Source organism: Hipposideros armiger, unplaced genomic scaffold (genome assembly GCF_001890085.2).
Source record: "Hipposideros armiger isolate ML-2016 unplaced genomic scaffold, ASM189008v1 scaffold_370, whole genome shotgun sequence".
Lineage (NCBI taxonomy): Eukaryota > Metazoa > Chordata > Mammalia > Chiroptera > Hipposideridae > Hipposideros > Hipposideros armiger.
Window position 1 is genome coordinate 15,773 of NW_017731720.1, and position 19,132 is coordinate 34,904.

The 19,132-nt window shown below is 36.1% G+C and overlaps 1 protein-coding gene across 1 annotated transcript in view; it reads left to right on the forward strand.

Moving 5' to 3' along the window:
* Nucleotides 1–251: 251 nt before the first annotated feature.
* Nucleotides 252–19,132, forward strand: part of LOC109393197 (thrombospondin type-1 domain-containing protein 7A-like) — a 39,259-nt gene continuing 20,378 nt past the window's right edge. The window contains exons 1-7 of the mRNA XM_019662201.1: nucleotides 252–386; nucleotides 5,548–5,701; nucleotides 7,204–7,348; nucleotides 8,754–8,869; nucleotides 12,332–12,449; nucleotides 12,698–12,843; nucleotides 13,266–13,440. Of these exons, the coding sequence (XP_019517746.1) occupies nucleotides 343–386; nucleotides 5,548–5,701; nucleotides 7,204–7,348; nucleotides 8,754–8,869; nucleotides 12,332–12,449; nucleotides 12,698–12,843; nucleotides 13,266–13,440 (898 nt within the window). The 5' untranslated portion in view covers nucleotides 252–342. The remainder of the gene's footprint in view (nucleotides 387–5,547; nucleotides 5,702–7,203; nucleotides 7,349–8,753; nucleotides 8,870–12,331; nucleotides 12,450–12,697; nucleotides 12,844–13,265; nucleotides 13,441–19,132) is intronic.

A 19,132-nucleotide genomic window follows, 5' to 3' on the forward strand; every position in this document is an offset into this window, starting at 1 on the left:
ATGTGGTCCAGCAGGTCAGAGCTACAACTGCAGCATAATAATGGAGGAGCAGAATACAACACAGCTAGCTCTGCCCTTCAGTACCAGAATGCTCAACAAACGTCTGTATGTTCATATTTTAGAATAATGAACAATGAAGGGGAGAAATAAAAGTAGCTAAAAAAAGAATATAGTGATTATTCAGATGTAGTCTTCCCACTTGTTCTCATCAGGCTCCTGAAATGAGTTTATTGAGAACGGTGTGTGTTTCAGGTCTATGAAGTCGTGCCTTGCCACAGTGACTGCCACCAGTACCTCTGGGTCACAGAGCCATGGAGCGTCTGCAAGGTGACCTTTGTGAACATGCGGGATAACTGCGGAGAAGGCGTGCAAACCCGAAAAGTGAGGTGAGGCCAAGCTGAAGTACCCAGAGAAGCCAAACACACAACACCTCCCAGTTTTACACCTGCCAACGTGAGCGTTCACACCTCCCCAGTCTCCTAAATAAATCTGTCTTTAGTTTTATTTTTAGGGAATCTGTGTTCATGGAACATTCTAAGAGGATCTGCTTCAAGCAGCGGTATATCCTACTCGGCTTTCTGATTTAGGCAGCTTCGCTTCAAGGTGCTTTTCTTGCAGGGAAAGAGTCTCATTGAATTCGAGCTGAACCAATGCCGATTTTCAACCCCAATAACTTTTTCCTTAAAGGCCAAATATATTTCTGACTTCCTTTCAGTGATAATCTGTTGTAAATTCTTGCTCCTTTATATCAAATTGCCCAACTTTTGAATACCCTCATCTGCTCCAGGAAGCCTTCTCCAAAACCCTGCTGGCTCGTGCCTCTCATGTTTTCTTCTACAGCCACACTGTCCAGTAGCCACTAGCCACATGTTTCTACGCTCAGTTTAAATTTAAACTAACTAAAATGAAACAAAATTTAAAATGTGTTTCCTCAGTTAACAGGAGCCATATTTCAAGGGTGCAATAGCCACGGGTAACCAGAGGCTGTTCTATCAGACAGTATTTCCACCATCACAGAAACTATTGCATTGTTCTGTACACCTGAAACTAACAATAAAAAAATTTAAAAAAGGAAAAAAAAAAAGAAACTTCTAATGAACAGCATTGCTCTGTGGCACCCCGTGTACTCTTCATTGTTTTGAAAAGATCCTTTTACATGTCTGTCACCCTTATTAAACCCCATTAAGTTTCTCCAAACTGACACCCTGTCATATTCATAGAAATTCCCGAACACATAATACAAGCTTGCTGCTCGTTAAATTTTCTCTACGGCATCTGCATCCAATCCCGAAGAGTTCTAGAACCTAGGAAACAAGTGTATGAGGTTTTATTATCTCCACTTTGTAGATTCGCAAGTACTAATTTACCAAGAACACACACTAGTAAATTGACACAGTTGGCATTCAAACCTAAGTCTTTTGTCATTCTTTTTAATTACCAGTTTCTTCTAACAATGCTGAGTGGCACACAGTAAAGACAATTATAAAAACATCCTGAGCTTGACAACTCATGTTTTGAAAAAACTCATTCAGACCCGTGGCTTAACTTTTCATGAGTTTAAGATTCAAATTTCTTTCTTTTGTTTTTTTAAATTAGTTTCAGGTGCACAAAACAATGTAATAGTTAGGCATTTTGCCCCTCACAAAGTGATAACCCTCCTCCCCCAGTCTACTAGCCCTGTGACATCATATATAGCTATTACAATCCCATTGACTCTATTCCCTATGCTGTAAGGTACTCCATATCAGATTCGAATTTCTTAATCTGTTTCAATAGGAAAGTAGAACAAATTAACATTTTTATTCTAAATATTTGACACACTAGGTATAACTTTGCTACTAATAAAAAAAATCTATTTCTTTTTTCCAAAGTCCGTCGAATTCTCAAGTTACTTTTCTGAGGCACTTAAAAAAAAAAGGTGGATGGGAGCAGGGGAGGTAATGAGTTAAGGAAATGTAAGAAAAGGCAGAGATTCTGTTTTCCACTCTTCTTCAAAATTTAAAATTTCTCCTTTAAGTTTAAAAATATTTTCCTGATATTAAGAATTTGATCAGGTTGGTTCTTTTGTTAGTAAAAAAATTATAATGAACTACTGTTCTTTCAACTTTCCCTTCAACTCTCTGTGTACATAGTTTTTTTTTTTGCTCTGTGCATAGATATTCTCAACATTTTCAAACATGCCCTAAATAAAGTAACTTTTCTGATCAACTTATTTTTTTCAGTAAACATCTTTAATGCATATAGAGAAAAGAGAAGGTCAACATTGATTGTGATCTCTGATCATGTAATAATGTTTCTTTATTGAGTGGTATACCTCCCTAACCTTATCCTCTGCTAATTAAGGTCAAAATGTCCTGCTTCGCTGTCAGCATTTGGTGATTTTTTAGGATACATGAGTCTGTAAAAGAGCAGGATTGAATATATTTGATCTCATTCTTTCTCTTTTAGGGTTGTATGACATATCAAAGGCTGAGTGATAGAAGTAGTTTTTTTGCCCTGGTGGAAAGAGATACTTTTCACTGACATTTTTTTGAAATTGGCAATGCATTATAATATTACAATAATAATAATAATAACAATAATAATAATGGTAAAGCAGATTGATTTGGTTATTTTTATTGTTGCTTTTGAATTCTCTGCAAACAGTGCACCCCTTATTGCCACATGTGTGGTGGGCCTCTGTCCCCACCCTTGGCCTCAACTTGATTCTACACTGTTTCCTAATACAGTTCAATTTTCTCACAGCATAATTCCTTTTCCTATGGAAAGGAGAAAGGTCAGGAATTTGAAGAAAACAAATGAACTTAATGTGCCTTCCTTTGGGCCCAAACTTTCATCCAAATATTTTGTATTCTAGAGTGATAAAAACAATCATTAATAAAAAATAAAATAAATAAAACATAAATAATCTGACTGTCAACAATAAAGGGTTTTTGGCTTTTTTGCAGTTGTGGCACATTCAAATGATGGGATTCAAATGTAGTCATTAAAAATTATATCTTAGAAAAATAGTTAATAACACAAGAGTGATGTCAATAATGTATTGTTGCTTTTTTTCTTAAGTGGTACAAATAGTAGGTAAAGTTTGTTCCTATTTAATAAAACGAAAATATGTTTAAGTATAATCGCCTGTTAAGAGTGGTTATCTCTGATAGAATTATCTGAAGTTTTTAATTTCCTCTGATTTTCCTAAAATAAATATATTACTTGCATAATAAAAATTAAAGAAAGAGAAAAGCCCTTGAAAATGAAGTTTTATGTACATAACTACTTAGTAGACTATTGACCATCTGTCCTTAACTCTGAATCAACAGGTAAATTTGCAAGTTAATCCTTCTGCATAGTGTCAGTCCCTGCCATGAGTGCAATCTCTTCTTAGCAGCAAATCCAAATTTGAGCATTGAACTGTCCTGTCTGTTCTATGTCCTTTCAAAACTGCTATCAACAGAACATTTTTATTGTTTTATTTTTTTTATTAGTTTCAGGTATACAAAACAATGTAATAGTTAGGCATTTACACCCCTCACAAAGTGATAACCCTCCTCCCCCAATCTACTATCCCTCTGACATTTTATATAGCTGTTACAATTCCACTGACTCTATTCCCTATGCTGTACTCCATATCCTGTGACTATATATATATATATTAAATTATAGTTGACATTCAGTATTATTCAGCTTCAGCTTCAGGTGTTCAGCGCAATGATCAGGCATCTACACCGTCCATGAAGTTGTCTCCCTAATAAGACAAATGCCCATCTGATACCCTACAAAATCTTTACAACATTATTGATTATATTCTCCAAACTGTGTTTCGTATCCCCATGGCAATATTGTGACTACGAATTTGTACTTTCTAATCCCCTCACCTTCTCCTTCATCTCCACCCCCCTCCCAACTAGCAACCATCAGTTTTTCCTCTATGTCTCTGAGACTATTTCTGTTTAGTTTGCTCATTTATTCTATTCTTTAGGTTCCACATATAAGTAAGATCATATGGCATTTGTCTTTCTCCATCTGACTTATTTCACTTAGCATAATTATTCTCTAATTCTCATAATTGTTCTCTGGGTCCATCCATATCATTGCAAATGGTAAGATTTCCTTCTTCTTTTTGGCTGAGTAATACTCCGTTGTATGAAAGTACCAGTACCACAGAACATTTTTAAAAGGCCATTGAAGGTAGAACTTCTTCCCAGGAAATTAAAATTCTCCCAAAGAAATTTATAATTTATTTTTTTCTTTCAACAATGAAATCAAATAAATACCTACCTTTGTGTGTTTTGGTGATTGCTCTTTTATGTATTTATCCAATTTACAAAAAAATATATAGAGATGGGTATTTGTATAGATATTTTTTCAGGCTACAAGTTGAATTAAGACATGACTAACAGCACATTTTCTGACTGCATCCCACAGGAAAAAAGACATTTCTCTTAAATTCGGCAGCATTGTATAGAAAGGTTATTCGGCAGAGTAGATATATGAAGATGCAATGTCTCCCACTGATTGTAAATTCCTGGGGGGAAAAAGTTGATATTTGAGGTATAGTTTTAATGTAATTCAAGTGACCGTTTAAAACATTGTAATGGGTTTGATAGGAGTAAGAATTCAAGCTGCCTTCTTCGTCTCCTGCAGTGCATTTCTCTTCCCAAACCCATTAATTTGGTTGACCTTCTCCAAGTTACAGATGAGGGATGAAGATTTTCTCTTCTACTAGAAAAGTGCCCAAAGATATTATCAGCTATGGTAAAAGTGAAGGCTGATACTACCCACATTAGTTAGATGCCTAAGAGGTGAGTTAACAGCTCTTCATGACTGCTTATTAGAGTAAAATGTAATAAAACGTTTGAATTTGTTCTGTTAAAAAGAATACTAACAATAAAAAAGGTCAAGATATAGGACGATCCAAACAACCTCATTTAGAGAATTTGTGCTACTATTATTCTTGTTTTTTTGCTTCTTGCTTTTCCGGGTATCAGCACATGAGAGGCCAAATAACATTTTAAATGACAAAACAATTTGACAAATGTCATCAGTTACTTTCCAAAGCCCTTCATGAAACCTCTCACTAGGAGATTTTAGTGTGCCTCATCTTGCATCGTATATGAATCTACCTTCTCTACAGAATCCGCCATTTTCTTCAGAAGAAAAAATAAATGCCTTATATTCCAAAATTACAACCCCTCTGTGCATCTCTTTGGACCACTCCCCATTAGTGTCTGCATCATACATGAGTGTAAATTACCCTTCCTTTCAGAGGAAGACATGCAGAGTTTACATACACACAGTGGTTATAATTTTTAAAGATTGTGGTGATATACACAAGCATAAATTTTAAAATCATACTGAAGCTCTACACATATTTATGGGAGGCAGTGATCCTTTTATGTCTCTACATTTGAAGAATTTTATTCATGAAATGCAAATCTTTCCACCCCCTCCCCCAACCCCATGATGGCATCTTAAGACTAACCATCTATCCTGTGGGTTGGACTTTGTTCTAACTGCCCTGGTTTCTTCACTGATAGGTATGTTTTCTTGTAGATGCATGCAGAACACAGCGGATGGCCCTTCTGACCAGGTAGAGGATTACCTCTGTGACCCAGAGGAGATGCCCCTGGGCTCTAGAGAATGCAAATTACCATGTCCCGAGGATTGTGTGATATCCGAATGGGGTCCGTGGACTCGGTGCACTTTGGTGAGATGATTAGCCATTTATTAATATAGAGTTTGCTTCATGCCTTACCATTAAAGCTTTAAAGACATTATTAAGAAAATCATAGTTACTAAATTAGTTATCAAAGCAAAGTGTGTTTTCTTGGCTACTTCATTCTATAAGTGTGCCATTTAAAGTCATCAATGTTTCGACTCACACTAGAACAGCTTGACCTCCTGCAAGCTATATACTCCTCCAGCATCCTCCTAACCCAGCACAAAACACCTTCAGATTGGCTTATAAATACACAGCAGGTGAAGAACTGCAGTGGTGATAATAACTTCCTCCAGGTAAAGGGACAAAGAACGGAGCTCTAGTAAAGGTACTTTAATGGTGTCAGGTTATTGTCATCTCTTGCTTTTTGCCCAATCCATTTTATTTAAATTGTAGGAATAATCTTTCACACAGTGGGGGTTCTGCAGCAGGAGTATTGACACTGAAGTGCAAAGGATCCTGAAAGGAAAGGAAGTAGAAAGAAGAAAGCTGTGCGGCAATGAATCTTTTTCCACACACTGATTCTGTGTCTCTTTGGGCCTGGGAGGCCAGCTGAGAGTTTCAAATCACACAAAGCTTCTAGATTTCAGCAGCCCATAGGGGTTCCTCCATGGGACCCTGGGAAGAGAGTCGTTTGAAACAGAACTGGCTGATGATGTAGAAAATTGGGTTTACCCCGGGCACCTTTGTAAAGCTGCACATTTCAAAATGGCATCAAAATCATGGGGGAAACACATGCAGTGTGGAATTAATTTGCTGAAATACACTACAGAACCCTTTCAGAGAATTTATGATGCATGTTTTCAAGGAAAAATTAATTTTGTATCTCAGTGTTAACATTACTAAAGGTGATGATTAGAGCCAGCTGATACAGCAGGAGCAAAACGGGCTGCCAGTTGATTTGGATACAGATTAAATTGTAGTAAGGAATCAACTTTCACAAGGGTATGCAAATGATTTTCTATTCTAATTCCGTAACATCGGATTTGAAGTCACTGCTTCTGTTCTTAGAAACTAAATGTTTTCAGAACAAGACAGTAGCAGGAGGAGAATGGCAAGCCAGTCCTTTGAAGTGCTAAATTGTGTTTGTGTGCATGTGTGTTAGGAAATAAAGGTCACTAAGGAACAGCTAGTTATTTAACCGTTTTGGGGTCCAAGAGATTAGATTAGATTAGATTAGATTAGATTGATAGCAATTTCTGTATTAGTAATCTACAATAAATAATATGACCACATGTATGTTTGTGTACATGTGATGTGATGTATTTGTTAGTATTTAACACACAGGCTCTTAAGCATCTTATAGCTAGATGGGACATCAGAAACTCACCCACCACTTTGATCTTATAGATGAAGAAACTGAAGCGTAATGCAATTGTTCAAGTTAGCCAGTGGCCCTGAGTCCTAACTCCTGCTGCAGTGCTCTTCCTAACACATTAGCCTTTGTGTGGCTGAGTTGTATTCTGAGGAGTTGTATTATTCTTTGTCAGCCTTGTAATCAAAGCAGTTTCCGGCAAAGGTCAGCTGATCCCATCAGACAACCTGCTGACGAAGGAAGAGTCTGCCCCGATGCGGTTGAGAAGGAGCCCTGTAACCTGAACAGAAATTGCTTCCACTATGACTATAATGTAACAGGTACGTGGATAGTCTTCTCATCGCAGAGGTAAAGGCCAAACCCCGTGTCTGTGGGCTCAGTGTGTTCCCGTAAATATTGTTCATCTCCATCTGTGTGCCTTTTGGACATGCTGCATACTCTCCCAGGAATAATCCTTTATTATGTCATGGAAATATTTATCTGTTTTATTTTTAATAAACATTAAGATATAGATAATGAAAATATCACACAAACATAACCCTTAAGGTAGATTGCGAACAGTATAAGTGATCCTATTTAAGACATCCTCCCACTTTGGGAAGGTGCAAATAAAAGATGTTTCCCAGGGGTATCAGGTTTATTCAAAAATGTTTCATGGCTACAACATAGTGGGACATCAATTCTTTGTGCAGCATGTAAAAATGTCAGCAATTTTAAGCTTGCCAAAAAGTATATAAAGAAAATCAAATTATTTCAATATTATCAAAAGTACAGATAAAAATGGATAAATGAAGTGGTTTTTTTTGTTTTTGGTTTTTGGTTTTTGTTTTTTGGGGGGTTTTTTTGTTTTTGTTTTTGTTTTTGTTTTTGTTTTTTTTTTTGTTTTTGTTTTTGGTTTTTTTTTTTTTTTTCAGAAAAAAAGGCTTATTATAAATTCCATTTTTTTCCCTAACCCTCACCTCACACCATCAAGGCACATAATCTAGGAAAGAAGAGAATTTGTTATATATGATTTGGGCAACACTGAAGCTTATTTGGGGATTTTTCCAAGTAATTTTCACACTGAAATAAACTCCAGAAATTGTACAATGATATGCAGCAGATTGGCTTTTGTTTCTTTTGGTTTTTCTCTTCAATTTTCTTTGATGACACAAGGAAATCAGAGTTTTCTGGGACACTCTATGTTACTTGAAAAAAAAATGAAATAATTATTTTGCAACAGACATAAAATAAAATAATTAAATAAATATGGCCAAAGTGATTTTGAAGTAAATGTACGTTTTTCAAACATTCTAAATATGAACACTCAGTGAAATAGTGTTTTATTTGACTATAACACAGTTAAAGTACCATCCATTAAAATTATGATTATTTTACTAAAACAAATGTTAAAATTGAAATTTCTGCTTTTTTACGGGAAAAGTTTTTAAGTCGCATTTGATCTGCAGGCCAAAGCCATTTTTACAATATTGCCAAATGGCAATCAAGATTGTCAAGTAGACATCTGCCTTCCAGAATAATCCCTGTAGCTATGTGCAACCCCAGCAATTCCTTTTGACTCCTGATATGTTCAAAGCCGGGACCCATATGCTCTGCATGTGGGATGATTGATTGTGGGGCTTAGGAAGCAGTTGTGAATTAAATATGGGATTCAGGTCATCAGAGTTCCATTTGAAATCTGTTTCATACGTGGCCTTCTGTTCTGACGGGCTCCCTTCCTTTCAGACTGGAGTACATGCCAGCTGAGCGAGAAGGCCGTTTGTGGAAATGGCATTAAAACCAGGATGTTGGATTGTGTTCGAAGTGATGGCAAGTCGGTTGACCTGAAATATTGTGAAGAGGTGAGGGGATGCTGTGTTATATCTTTGTGAGTAAATTCTTTCCTAATAATTCCAATTCATGCTGAGCCGAGTGACCTGTGCTCCATGTAGCTCATCGCCAGCAGATGTTTTTCTGCACTATTTAGAGGCTGTTAAGCACCCTCTTGAAAAGAGACACTGTCCAACACTACTGATTTCTACACATAATTTCCTGTATTTTGTTCTGCTCGGAGCCCAAAGGTATGCTAATTAGCCTTTTTTGAAAGAAATGCTCAGGGAACAATAAGTAATCAAGGTGATAAATCTTAATCAGACTACTCATCATCTTTGTAATTTCATGTGAATTTTGTGTTGCCTGGGACACCTGCCAAGATCCATCATTCATTCTCTCTGTTGCTAAACATTGATCGCATGTGGTTTTGTAGCAGATTTTGATATTAGGATCTAATACCCAGCTGTGAGAGTCTAAGTACTCAGGTGTGGAGAAGAGAGAGATTGAAATTCAAACAAAGGAATGGATGGAGTCTGCCATTAGTATCTTTTAGATAGAGAGAATTGAAACTGTTAATTCTCCAATTTACAAAAGTAATAGCCACATTTCTAGATATGACCTTATAAAATGTGAGGGATACAGTTTTTGGCATTTCTTGGTTTTCATGAAGCTACATTTCAGGTTGTAATTATTTTATCTGATTTCCATACCAAAAGGGTACTCACATTCCCAACAGTTTTTGACTCCTGCATCGGAAGCCCACAGGGGTTAAACATGAACCAAGATAAACAGGAGCCTTAGTAGATCTAGAACACACAGGCAGAGCCTTGTTAGATCTACTGAGCACACATTAGGGCTCAGTAGACATGATACCTGCGACTTCTGTCTGCACATCCTGGGGGTTATTATAAGCCCATAATAAACAGTTCCAACTCCTAAGGGAAAACTCGAGATGCAAACATTTTAATCCATTTGATATCTTTATCATGTGGACCTAACTTGTGTTCCTTATATCTGTCCATGTGAACAGAGCTCCCAAATGTGCTGAAAACAGGTTGTGTAGTTGATAAATTTCCCCCACTATCATCTCATAACATAAATTAGTATATTCATACTTTAGATTTAATTAGAAATTTTATACCTGAATCAATTTGGTTTTGAAACTAATAACATTGAAGTAATGTAACCATTATAAAAATATCATTATTATTAATAAACATTATTATAGTCAGATACTGGCTGGAGAGCTTTCTACTTCTAGTTGATTACTATGTCTCTTTTCTTGCAAATGCACATATAAAAGCCCTCCTGGGTCAGAATGAAATACAAAATGAATAGCTCTAAGAGCTTTTTGAGCACTTAACCCAAGTCATAGAAAACCAATTTTAAAATAGCTCGTATAACTACAGGACCAAGGTATAAATAGGGTCTTTTTATTTTTTAAATGAAATGTGAGTAAAAACCTGACATATAACTAATTTTAAGTATCCATGTGACTAGATCAATTCACTCTTCTGTAAATATATTATGTTTGAAGACTGTGATGGCAATTAGAGATTTAAATCGTAACATTCTAGCAAACATTGTCTTCCGGGAGAACAGCGCTACTCTCTGCAGGAATTAGATTAAACAACCCATCTGCCATTTTATCCATCCCCATGGATGCAGTAAGATTAAATAATAGCCCTTAGAAAAGCAGGCTATCTTTTTAACAATGGATTGATTGTCTGCCTACTAATACATGTGTAAACCCTGCATGCAATGCAACAGTAGCTAACTCTTGCTGTTCCTCTAACAGCCAAAGGGAGAGATGGCATTACTACCCAACAAAGAGGAAAATTGGGGTTAAACCCATCAGCATCTATGTAGTATTTTTGTCTTTGAAGTTTTTCAGACATTTACTCACCTGATACCTAGTCATTGATTTCTCCTTTCCTGTCCTTTGATCCCTGGACAGATTTCTTTTCATTAGACACATATGTTTAGATAGATGATAGATAGATAGATAGATAGATAGATAGATAGATAGATAGATAGATAGATACGAGAAAATAAAGACATACAATAAACATAAGGAAAAACGTAGTATGGGGTTAAAAGTTTTACTACTGGATATAGATTATTTGTAAATAGACATCATTTTTAATTTTAAATAAGTCAGTAGTAATTCAATCCTGTGATTCAAACCCTCTCTCTCTGAAACTATCAATAGTATCTACCTTATGTAGATAATAGTAACACATCATTTGTATCATATCATCTTGTTACTCTAATCTCCAACCTCCCATGACTTTAAACTACTTTATGAGAATTTACTTAAGTGATATGGTAAAAGTTTTCATACCAAATACCCATCTTTGTCAAATGTTACTGATGGAGAATAGAATGGGAGTGCCTGGAGAGGGATGTAGTACACATATCATTCATCTGTCCTCCTCTTAGTGGATAACTTAGAGCCCAGAGCTGCACTTGAACCACATAACATTTCAGGAATGTTTTCTTTTGCCATCTTCTGATATATGAATTATACACCATAAACCTCTCCCTCATGCAGAAAAAAAAAGGTCTTGAAAATCCCAATGATTACCAATTTAAAAAATTGTATTCTAACATGCTCTTAAACTTTTCTATCTCAATGCTACTTTGTCCCTTAGACTTTTTTAATGTCTTCATATACAGTAGATGAATTTGAAATCTCATCTTAATATTTTAAAAGTAGAATACTTAAATAAGTATTGGAACTCAGTGCCAATAAAATGGCACAATGTATTATCTGATGAGGGGCTGATGCTAAAATAACTGAATTATATCATAGTTAGCTTCTGAGATTAGCTTTAGAAGAAAAAAATTCTTTGTAATTAAAACATGTATATTAAACATTCATAATAAAAAAATCTAGTGATCCAGATTTACTTTTGAGAGAGATAGTGTACTTAGAAACTGATATTTTATATTATTTTAATAATATTATATTATTAGTTTTGAGTGGCAATTTGTCTTTAAAACCTTCCCCTTTTGCTTTCCTGTTTAACCTGCACTTATAAAAATAAGCAATATCCCAAAGTTTCAATTTTAGATCTATATATTGACGGTATTCTTGGTTTTTAACTAATGGAAAGTAATCATGCTTGTACTTATTTGTTCCTCATTTAGGGAAATGCAACTAATTTGGAGATTAAATATTTTTTCATTGCTTATTTTAAAAGTTCAACACTATATAAGTGTGTCAAATAAATGTGTTTCTTCATTTATCATGTACCCTTTGCTTCCACTCTCCTGGGTTGATCCACTTTATATTTTTAACAGTTTGAGTGCTTGTCCTCCAGATACTTTTTTATTCTGTTATGTGTCTTACTTATTCTCCCTCTCCTTTCTTCTCCTTTCCTTTCATCTCCACTCCTATCTTCTCCTTTCTTCCCCCCTCCTCCCATCAGCAATCCTTCATAGTCATGCCTTCATATCAGTACAGATGTGTACCTCTCTCCTTTCAGCTTGGCCTGGAGAAGAACTGGCAGATGAACACATCCTGCATGGTGGAATGCCCTGTGAACTGTCAGCTTTCTGAGTGGTCTCCCTGGTCCGAATGTTCTCAAACATGTGGCCTCACAGGTGAGTGTGTACCTTAATTAGCATGAGGCTAATGGTCAAAGAATAAGAAATAAAATGTCCCTCTTTCTTTCAGTCATATCAGATAATCTTCAGAAAGGTTGAATCAGGGTGCCTTTCTTTCCAAAACATCTGAGACTTCTTTGTTCCTCAAATCTCCTCAGGGGAAATGTCTGTGATGCGTTCTCCCAGTAAGATATGTGCTTGCACAATTATATCAGTAAAGCTGCCTCCCTTTGCATCTCTTAAAGGAAAAATGATCCGAAGACGAGCAGTTACCCAGCCCTTTCAGGGTGATGGAAGACCATGCCCTGCCTTGATGGAACAGTCCAAGCCCTGCCCAGTGAAGCCCTGTTATCGATGGCAATATGGTCACTGGTCTCCATGCCAAGTACAGGTATCAGACCTCAAGAAATTGTATGGAATGCACATTCTCTATCTGCAGAGACTTGGCTTTAGAATTATTGTTCAGAGCTTGCATGCATTATGTTGCCTCTTTAATATTTTAGGTACCTTGCCATTTCATCACTGCTTAATTAATTTTGATAACAAGCACTCCCTGTCCTGTATTTTTAAAATCATTTGGAGACAGATTCATTTTAATGAAAATGCATTTGTCTGTCTTTGGCTAGGAAACAAATAAATTGTTCACTGTATGCTTTAGAGCCAGTGCCCTATAGGACTTCTTCCCTAGGGTTTCAAATGCTTCTTTAGCTGCTCATAAATCAAAATCAGTGGTGCAGAGATGACTGGAATTGATGAGTTCACTAATGAATTATTTTTTCTTTCCCTGATTAGTTATTTCTTCCTTCATTCCAGGATGCTGAGTGTGGAGAAGGGACCAGAACAAGAAACATTTCTTGTGTAGTAAGTGACGGGTCAGCTGATGATTTCAGCAAAGTAGTGGATGAAGAATTCTGTACTGATGTTGAACCCATTATAGATGGTAATAAAAAAACGATCTTAGAGGAAACCTGCACTCAGCCTTGCCCAGGTAACAGCAGCAAAACAGAGTTCATATTTTGGTTATTTCTTAACAGGACTGGCGTCAAGAAGGGGTTGCACATGTAGTCTAAGTGAAAGAATGCCAGCACTCTTCTCATTCAGTAATATCTGTGCCAGTAGCTAGATGCTGCAGTGTGGGTGAATGGAGGACACCGCCTCCTTACTGCCAGGTGGGGGTGAAGCCCAGGTCTCCCGTGTGGCTAATGCTGACACATACACCCCTGAAGTTTTAACATCTGCAGGGGATGGCACATAAGGCCTTAGACTCATGCTTGACAGGGAAAGTATGAAAGGAAAGTTGAGAAAATAAGGATAGAACATACATCTGTTTAGGATTTCCAGAAGGGAAGAACAGGAAATAAGAGAGAGGCAGCATTTAAACACATAATAGCAAGAGAAAAATGTAAGTCCTAATGAGAGCTTACTCTGGACCCTGGATAGATTCAACAACAAATTCATACCTAGATACACTGTAGCTAAAACGGAAAATGTCGAAAAATATAGAATTATTAAAGCACTCAGAGAGAAAGGAACAGATTACCTGTTTTTGGAAGACAAAATTAGAATGATAGCAGAATTCTTCTCAATTCCAATGAAAGTCAAAAGACAATGGAATATTCAGTCATGTGTCTATATGTAAATGCATTGTTAGGAGATTTTGTTGTGAGAACATCATGGAGTCTACTTATACAAATCTAGATGATATAACCCACTACAAACCTAGACTATATGGTATAGCCTATTGCTTCTAGGCTACAAACCTATATACCACGTTACTATAAGAAATTGTAACAGGCATTTACAATGGCATATACAGGCATATACAAATGCCCGAATGGCATTTGTATATCTAAACATATATAAACATAGAAAAGATTCAGTAAAAGTACAGTATAAGTGATTTTAAATGGTACACCTATATAATGCACTTACCATGAATGGAGCTTGCAGGATGGGAAATTGAGCTGGATGAGTCAGTGAGTGAATGTGAAGGCTTAGGGTATTACTGTAGACTTTATAAACTCTCTCCAACAAGCTCTCCCCCGGCTTCCTTGTGACCGGGTCAAACATAGAATATCGAAGCTGTCAGTGCTGCTCCCTGAAGAGGGATGTGAGCCACGTCGACTGGAAATATCAAGGAGAAACTGGCTGCGCAAAGCATAGGAAGCCATGATATTGAGACTGTCCAGAGCGTATGAAAGGTGGCCTGAGGATTAGTAGGAATAGAATTCAAGATGAGATGAAGGAACACAGGGGATTGTCATGGCAATGTGGTTTTGGCTATGGGATGTTGGAGCAGTGGTCAGATTAAGTAACCCTGTGAATGAGAATGTTTAACATGTTTAACATGAAGAGGGTGTAGAACTGAGGACGCACTATTTTGACTTTGGAAGTTTGTTTTGGGTTCCATTGACCCTGTCAGGCATAAAGGGCTCTCTCTGGCATTGAATTGAAGAAATAAAACTTATCTATGCTTTATATCATTACAACCCCAAAATATGTCCAAAGTACAGGGACAGGCTGGCTCCACACTACCACAGGAAGCTGTCACTAAAGCGGCAGTGGCACTTAATACTTGTTAAAAGATAGCTCCTGTGGACCTGTGTCCTGGTATAGGATCTGAGGTCCTCAGAAAAGAACTTACAGCAGTGCACTCTGAAGACCATAGGGGTAGATCTGCGAGGGCTGTAGCACCCTGTGAATAAGCAGCACTAGGGGGACAGGCTCCTTTGTGCTGAAACAGGTCAGTGTCTGACTGATGGAGATGTAATCTGTGCCCTCAAAACTGAGGTGCTGTGAGTGACACGGAATCTATTGCCAAGTCCCACAGATATTGCTCCCATCAGAGAGGGAAAAACTTCCTCCTGAACCACATATCCTTCCATTTCTTACAGGAAATTCAGCTCCATTGTAATCTTAGGGGACCAGCGTAGTATATGTGGTCCATCGTTGACCAAACCATCGTTATGCGGTGCATGACTGTATTTGAAATACGATGGAAAATAATCATCAACCTAAAATTCTATCCCTAGCTAAATTATTATTCAAGAAAAAATAATAATAATATTACAGAATAAAACATCGAAAGAAAACATTCTGATGCAATGTTTGACAGAAGGGGAGCATGCAGTAAAATGTGAAAACCAAATGTTATATATTAAATAATATAAAACTAATTGCCAAACAGCAATAAACTAATATTTAGGAATTTGGGTTGATGCAGAGAACTTTAGGATAAAGGGTCAAAATAATCTCAATGACAAGTATTAGCCTAAGGCCTTGAGAAAGATATGGGGGCAACAGTTTATTAGTGAACTAGAAAAGAACAAATTTGGAAGTGAATTACGTATATTTTGCCCTCAAGTGGAAAATGTTTATTCTCCCAATTTGCTTAAAATTACAATAAGTAAAAATATATCTGTTTAAGAAATGTGTTATTTCAAATAAGATCACAAAAAATAAAAAATAAAAATGAGGATCTGGCAAACAAATACTGAGTGGACATAAAATATACTGTCTATATGAAAATGATATCACTTAAAAAATTTTAGAAATGGATAACTTATGTATTTTTCTTTTAACTTTTAAATGGGGCTAAGTTCCTAAAAGCTGGAAGAGCTGACAGCATGGGTTGCCCATTCATTCACTCATCGATTTACTTATTCTTTAGTAAGTAAATTATTTGAGGCAATAATAATGGTAGTTTCTATAGTTGATTATTAAGATAAACTGAATAAATTAAACAGAGCAATAAATAAAATAGCCCCTGATGCTTTGAATTCTATGCTAGTCTTTGAGTATATTCCTCACTGTGTGTATGCAGCTGTAAAAATAGATTTTGCACACACTGATATTTTCAGCTACTAAGGTTAAGAAATACATTCTTTTCTTAAATCTGACTTTCTGAACCTAGACGAAGTATTGCTCCTTAGACATTCCCACATCTGCCAATAATAACCTTTTCCTGATCCAGCAATTATCCTGTTTTATTTCCTGTCCCTGCAAACTAGCCTGATTTCAGTCTAGATCTCACAATCCAATTATTACAATTATTTCGCTTCACAGAAGACTGAGGTTGGGCTGTGGCAACAGAGCAGGGCTGTGGACATGGCCAGGGACTGAACCTTAGGGCTTTGATATGTTGAACAGCCACATGATCAACAAAAGTTGACTGAAGCTAAAAATTGGGAAAACTACCTATTCCAAAACCAAATCTCCAGTGCCAATAATAGGATCCTTGTGACACCCATGACATTGAGCAGACCTGGAATCCTTGCCAGGCATTGGCATATGATTTATTGTGGAGTCTCCCCACATGTTTTCATTATACTTCCCGCAGCACAGTCACCCATTTATTTATTATTATTATTATTATTATTATTCAAGCATTATTGTAGGCTAGGCCCTGGGCTCAAGGTTGTAGAAACAGTGGGAGACAAACATACCCTGTCCTCATAGAGTTTACCTTCTAATGGAAGGTTCAGTTGCTAATGTAATAGTCACATAAATAAACATAAGATTAAAATCTGTGGTAAGCCATGCAAAGGAAAACTGCAAGATCTCGTAATAACAGAACAGGGCAAACACACCATTCTAATTCATTACAAATCCAGGAGGAGGCTGCTCTTCTGTTATAAATTGCAATCTATTCATTTCAGTTTCTCTCTTGATAGTTATCTCCAATGATGGGTTTTGAGAGCTAGCAACATGTGAGCTAATAAGCATTGAAGAGTGAAATACTGAAGTATGGAATGCATTTTATACTCTTAATTGTCATATCTTTGACAGGCATAGTATAGTTTTATTATTACAATGGTTTATAGAATCAAAATATAAAAGTATCTTTAGTACAAGGCAATGCCTCGTTCTCATTTGCTGTTATTAAATCTTTGAAGCCTGACATGGATTATTTGGGGGTGATTATTATATAATTCACAGACTACCATTAAAATATTTATTGAGGTTTTTGTTTTATTTTACAAAACACGCTATGTCAAGTGATATAAGCACAGAGATAAAGCCTTCTAGTAAAAAAGATTTGTTTTATTTCCATGTAGTTTGCAATCCCTGAGGCAAAGTTATACTCTATTCATATTGACAATAATTTTTTTAATTTTAATAGTTTCTATTGCATAATTTAAAACTGAGTAACCCAAAAGTAGCAATTTCTAGGGGATACATATTTCTAAAACATTCTTAGACTACTTAAAAATTCATACTAATTTCTTTCTCCTTAACACTTCCAAAATTTATGAGAATTTTCTGCACTTCAGCATGACATTAGATAGAGTATTAATGACACACTATAATAAAAGTCTACAAAAACTCATTCCACTTTACTATTGTATATGTATCAGCTAGTCAATCATTCATGTCTTTGTAGCACAAGAATCATAGCACAAGAAGTTTTTTCATTAATCAAATATCCAGGAAACTTTGTGATAATATTGGACAACTTCAGCATAATATAAGGCAGTATGAATTATTCATGTGATATGCCTGGAATAATTAAAGTGATAAGAACCTCTGTGGATTTGTCAATCATAATTTACTGTATCCCCTGAACAGTATCACCAAGCAGTCAGTCCTGAAGAATGGATGTGTATATGGGAAAGGTGTATTTCATTAAATCTTCCCTGTTCTCAAAATGATTGAAGATGTCTATGTTGAACATGTACATAATATACCATGTCCCAGCAATTACACTCCTAGGTATATAACCAATAGAAATGCATATATATAAATTCACCAAAGGATTTGTACTAAAATGTTTACAACAGCAGTATTCATAATAGAAAAAAATTTACAACTCCCCACATTCTCATCAATACTAAAATGGATATCTAAATTGTGGTAATCCATATAATGAGAGTAAAGTACAGCAAAAGAATGAACAAATTAGAACTACATGCACAGATGATGGATCTCACAAACAAACATAAATGAGTGAAAGAAGCCAGATGCAACAAAAAGAACATATGGTACAATTCCATGCATAGCATGAGGGGCGTTTCTGAGATTCTGAGAATGTTCTGTTGCTTGATTTGGATGTTAGTTACATGAATATATAATCAGGTTGTGAAAACTCTGCTATCTGCTTTTATGATATGTGATCATGTTGCATGAATATTATTCTTCAGTCTATAATTGACAAAAAGGGAAAGTTGACTGAAGATGTAGATCAGAGGAAATGGCATGCATTATTGCCACTACTGCAGCTGCCCAGTTGACACCTTCACACCTCTGGGAAGACATAGAAATTAAACAAAAATACCAGATTTCTCAGACTGGGACTTCAAGCCCTTTTGAAATTATGAATACCTAGAAGGCAAGTTTGATCTATATTTAGATTTTCTTGGGATAGTACCAAGTACTTAATAAACCCCTTTACAATGATAATGACAAGAGTAGTAGGTTTTAATCAAGTATTTGTTATCTCTTAAGAGGAAAGGAATCATAATGGACAAGCTCCTTCAAGCAATAGTTTTACATGTGATATCATAAAGTAACACATAGTCTATACGAGTAAAATCCACTTAGAATTCTAATAACCATATTAATACAAACCTTATAAAGCTACATACATCTTGCAAATATTAAATACTCACCTAAATCTTACAAATACCATGTATGACTGGCGTACCTACAAACATTGCCTGTGGGGTTAAAAATAAAATGAC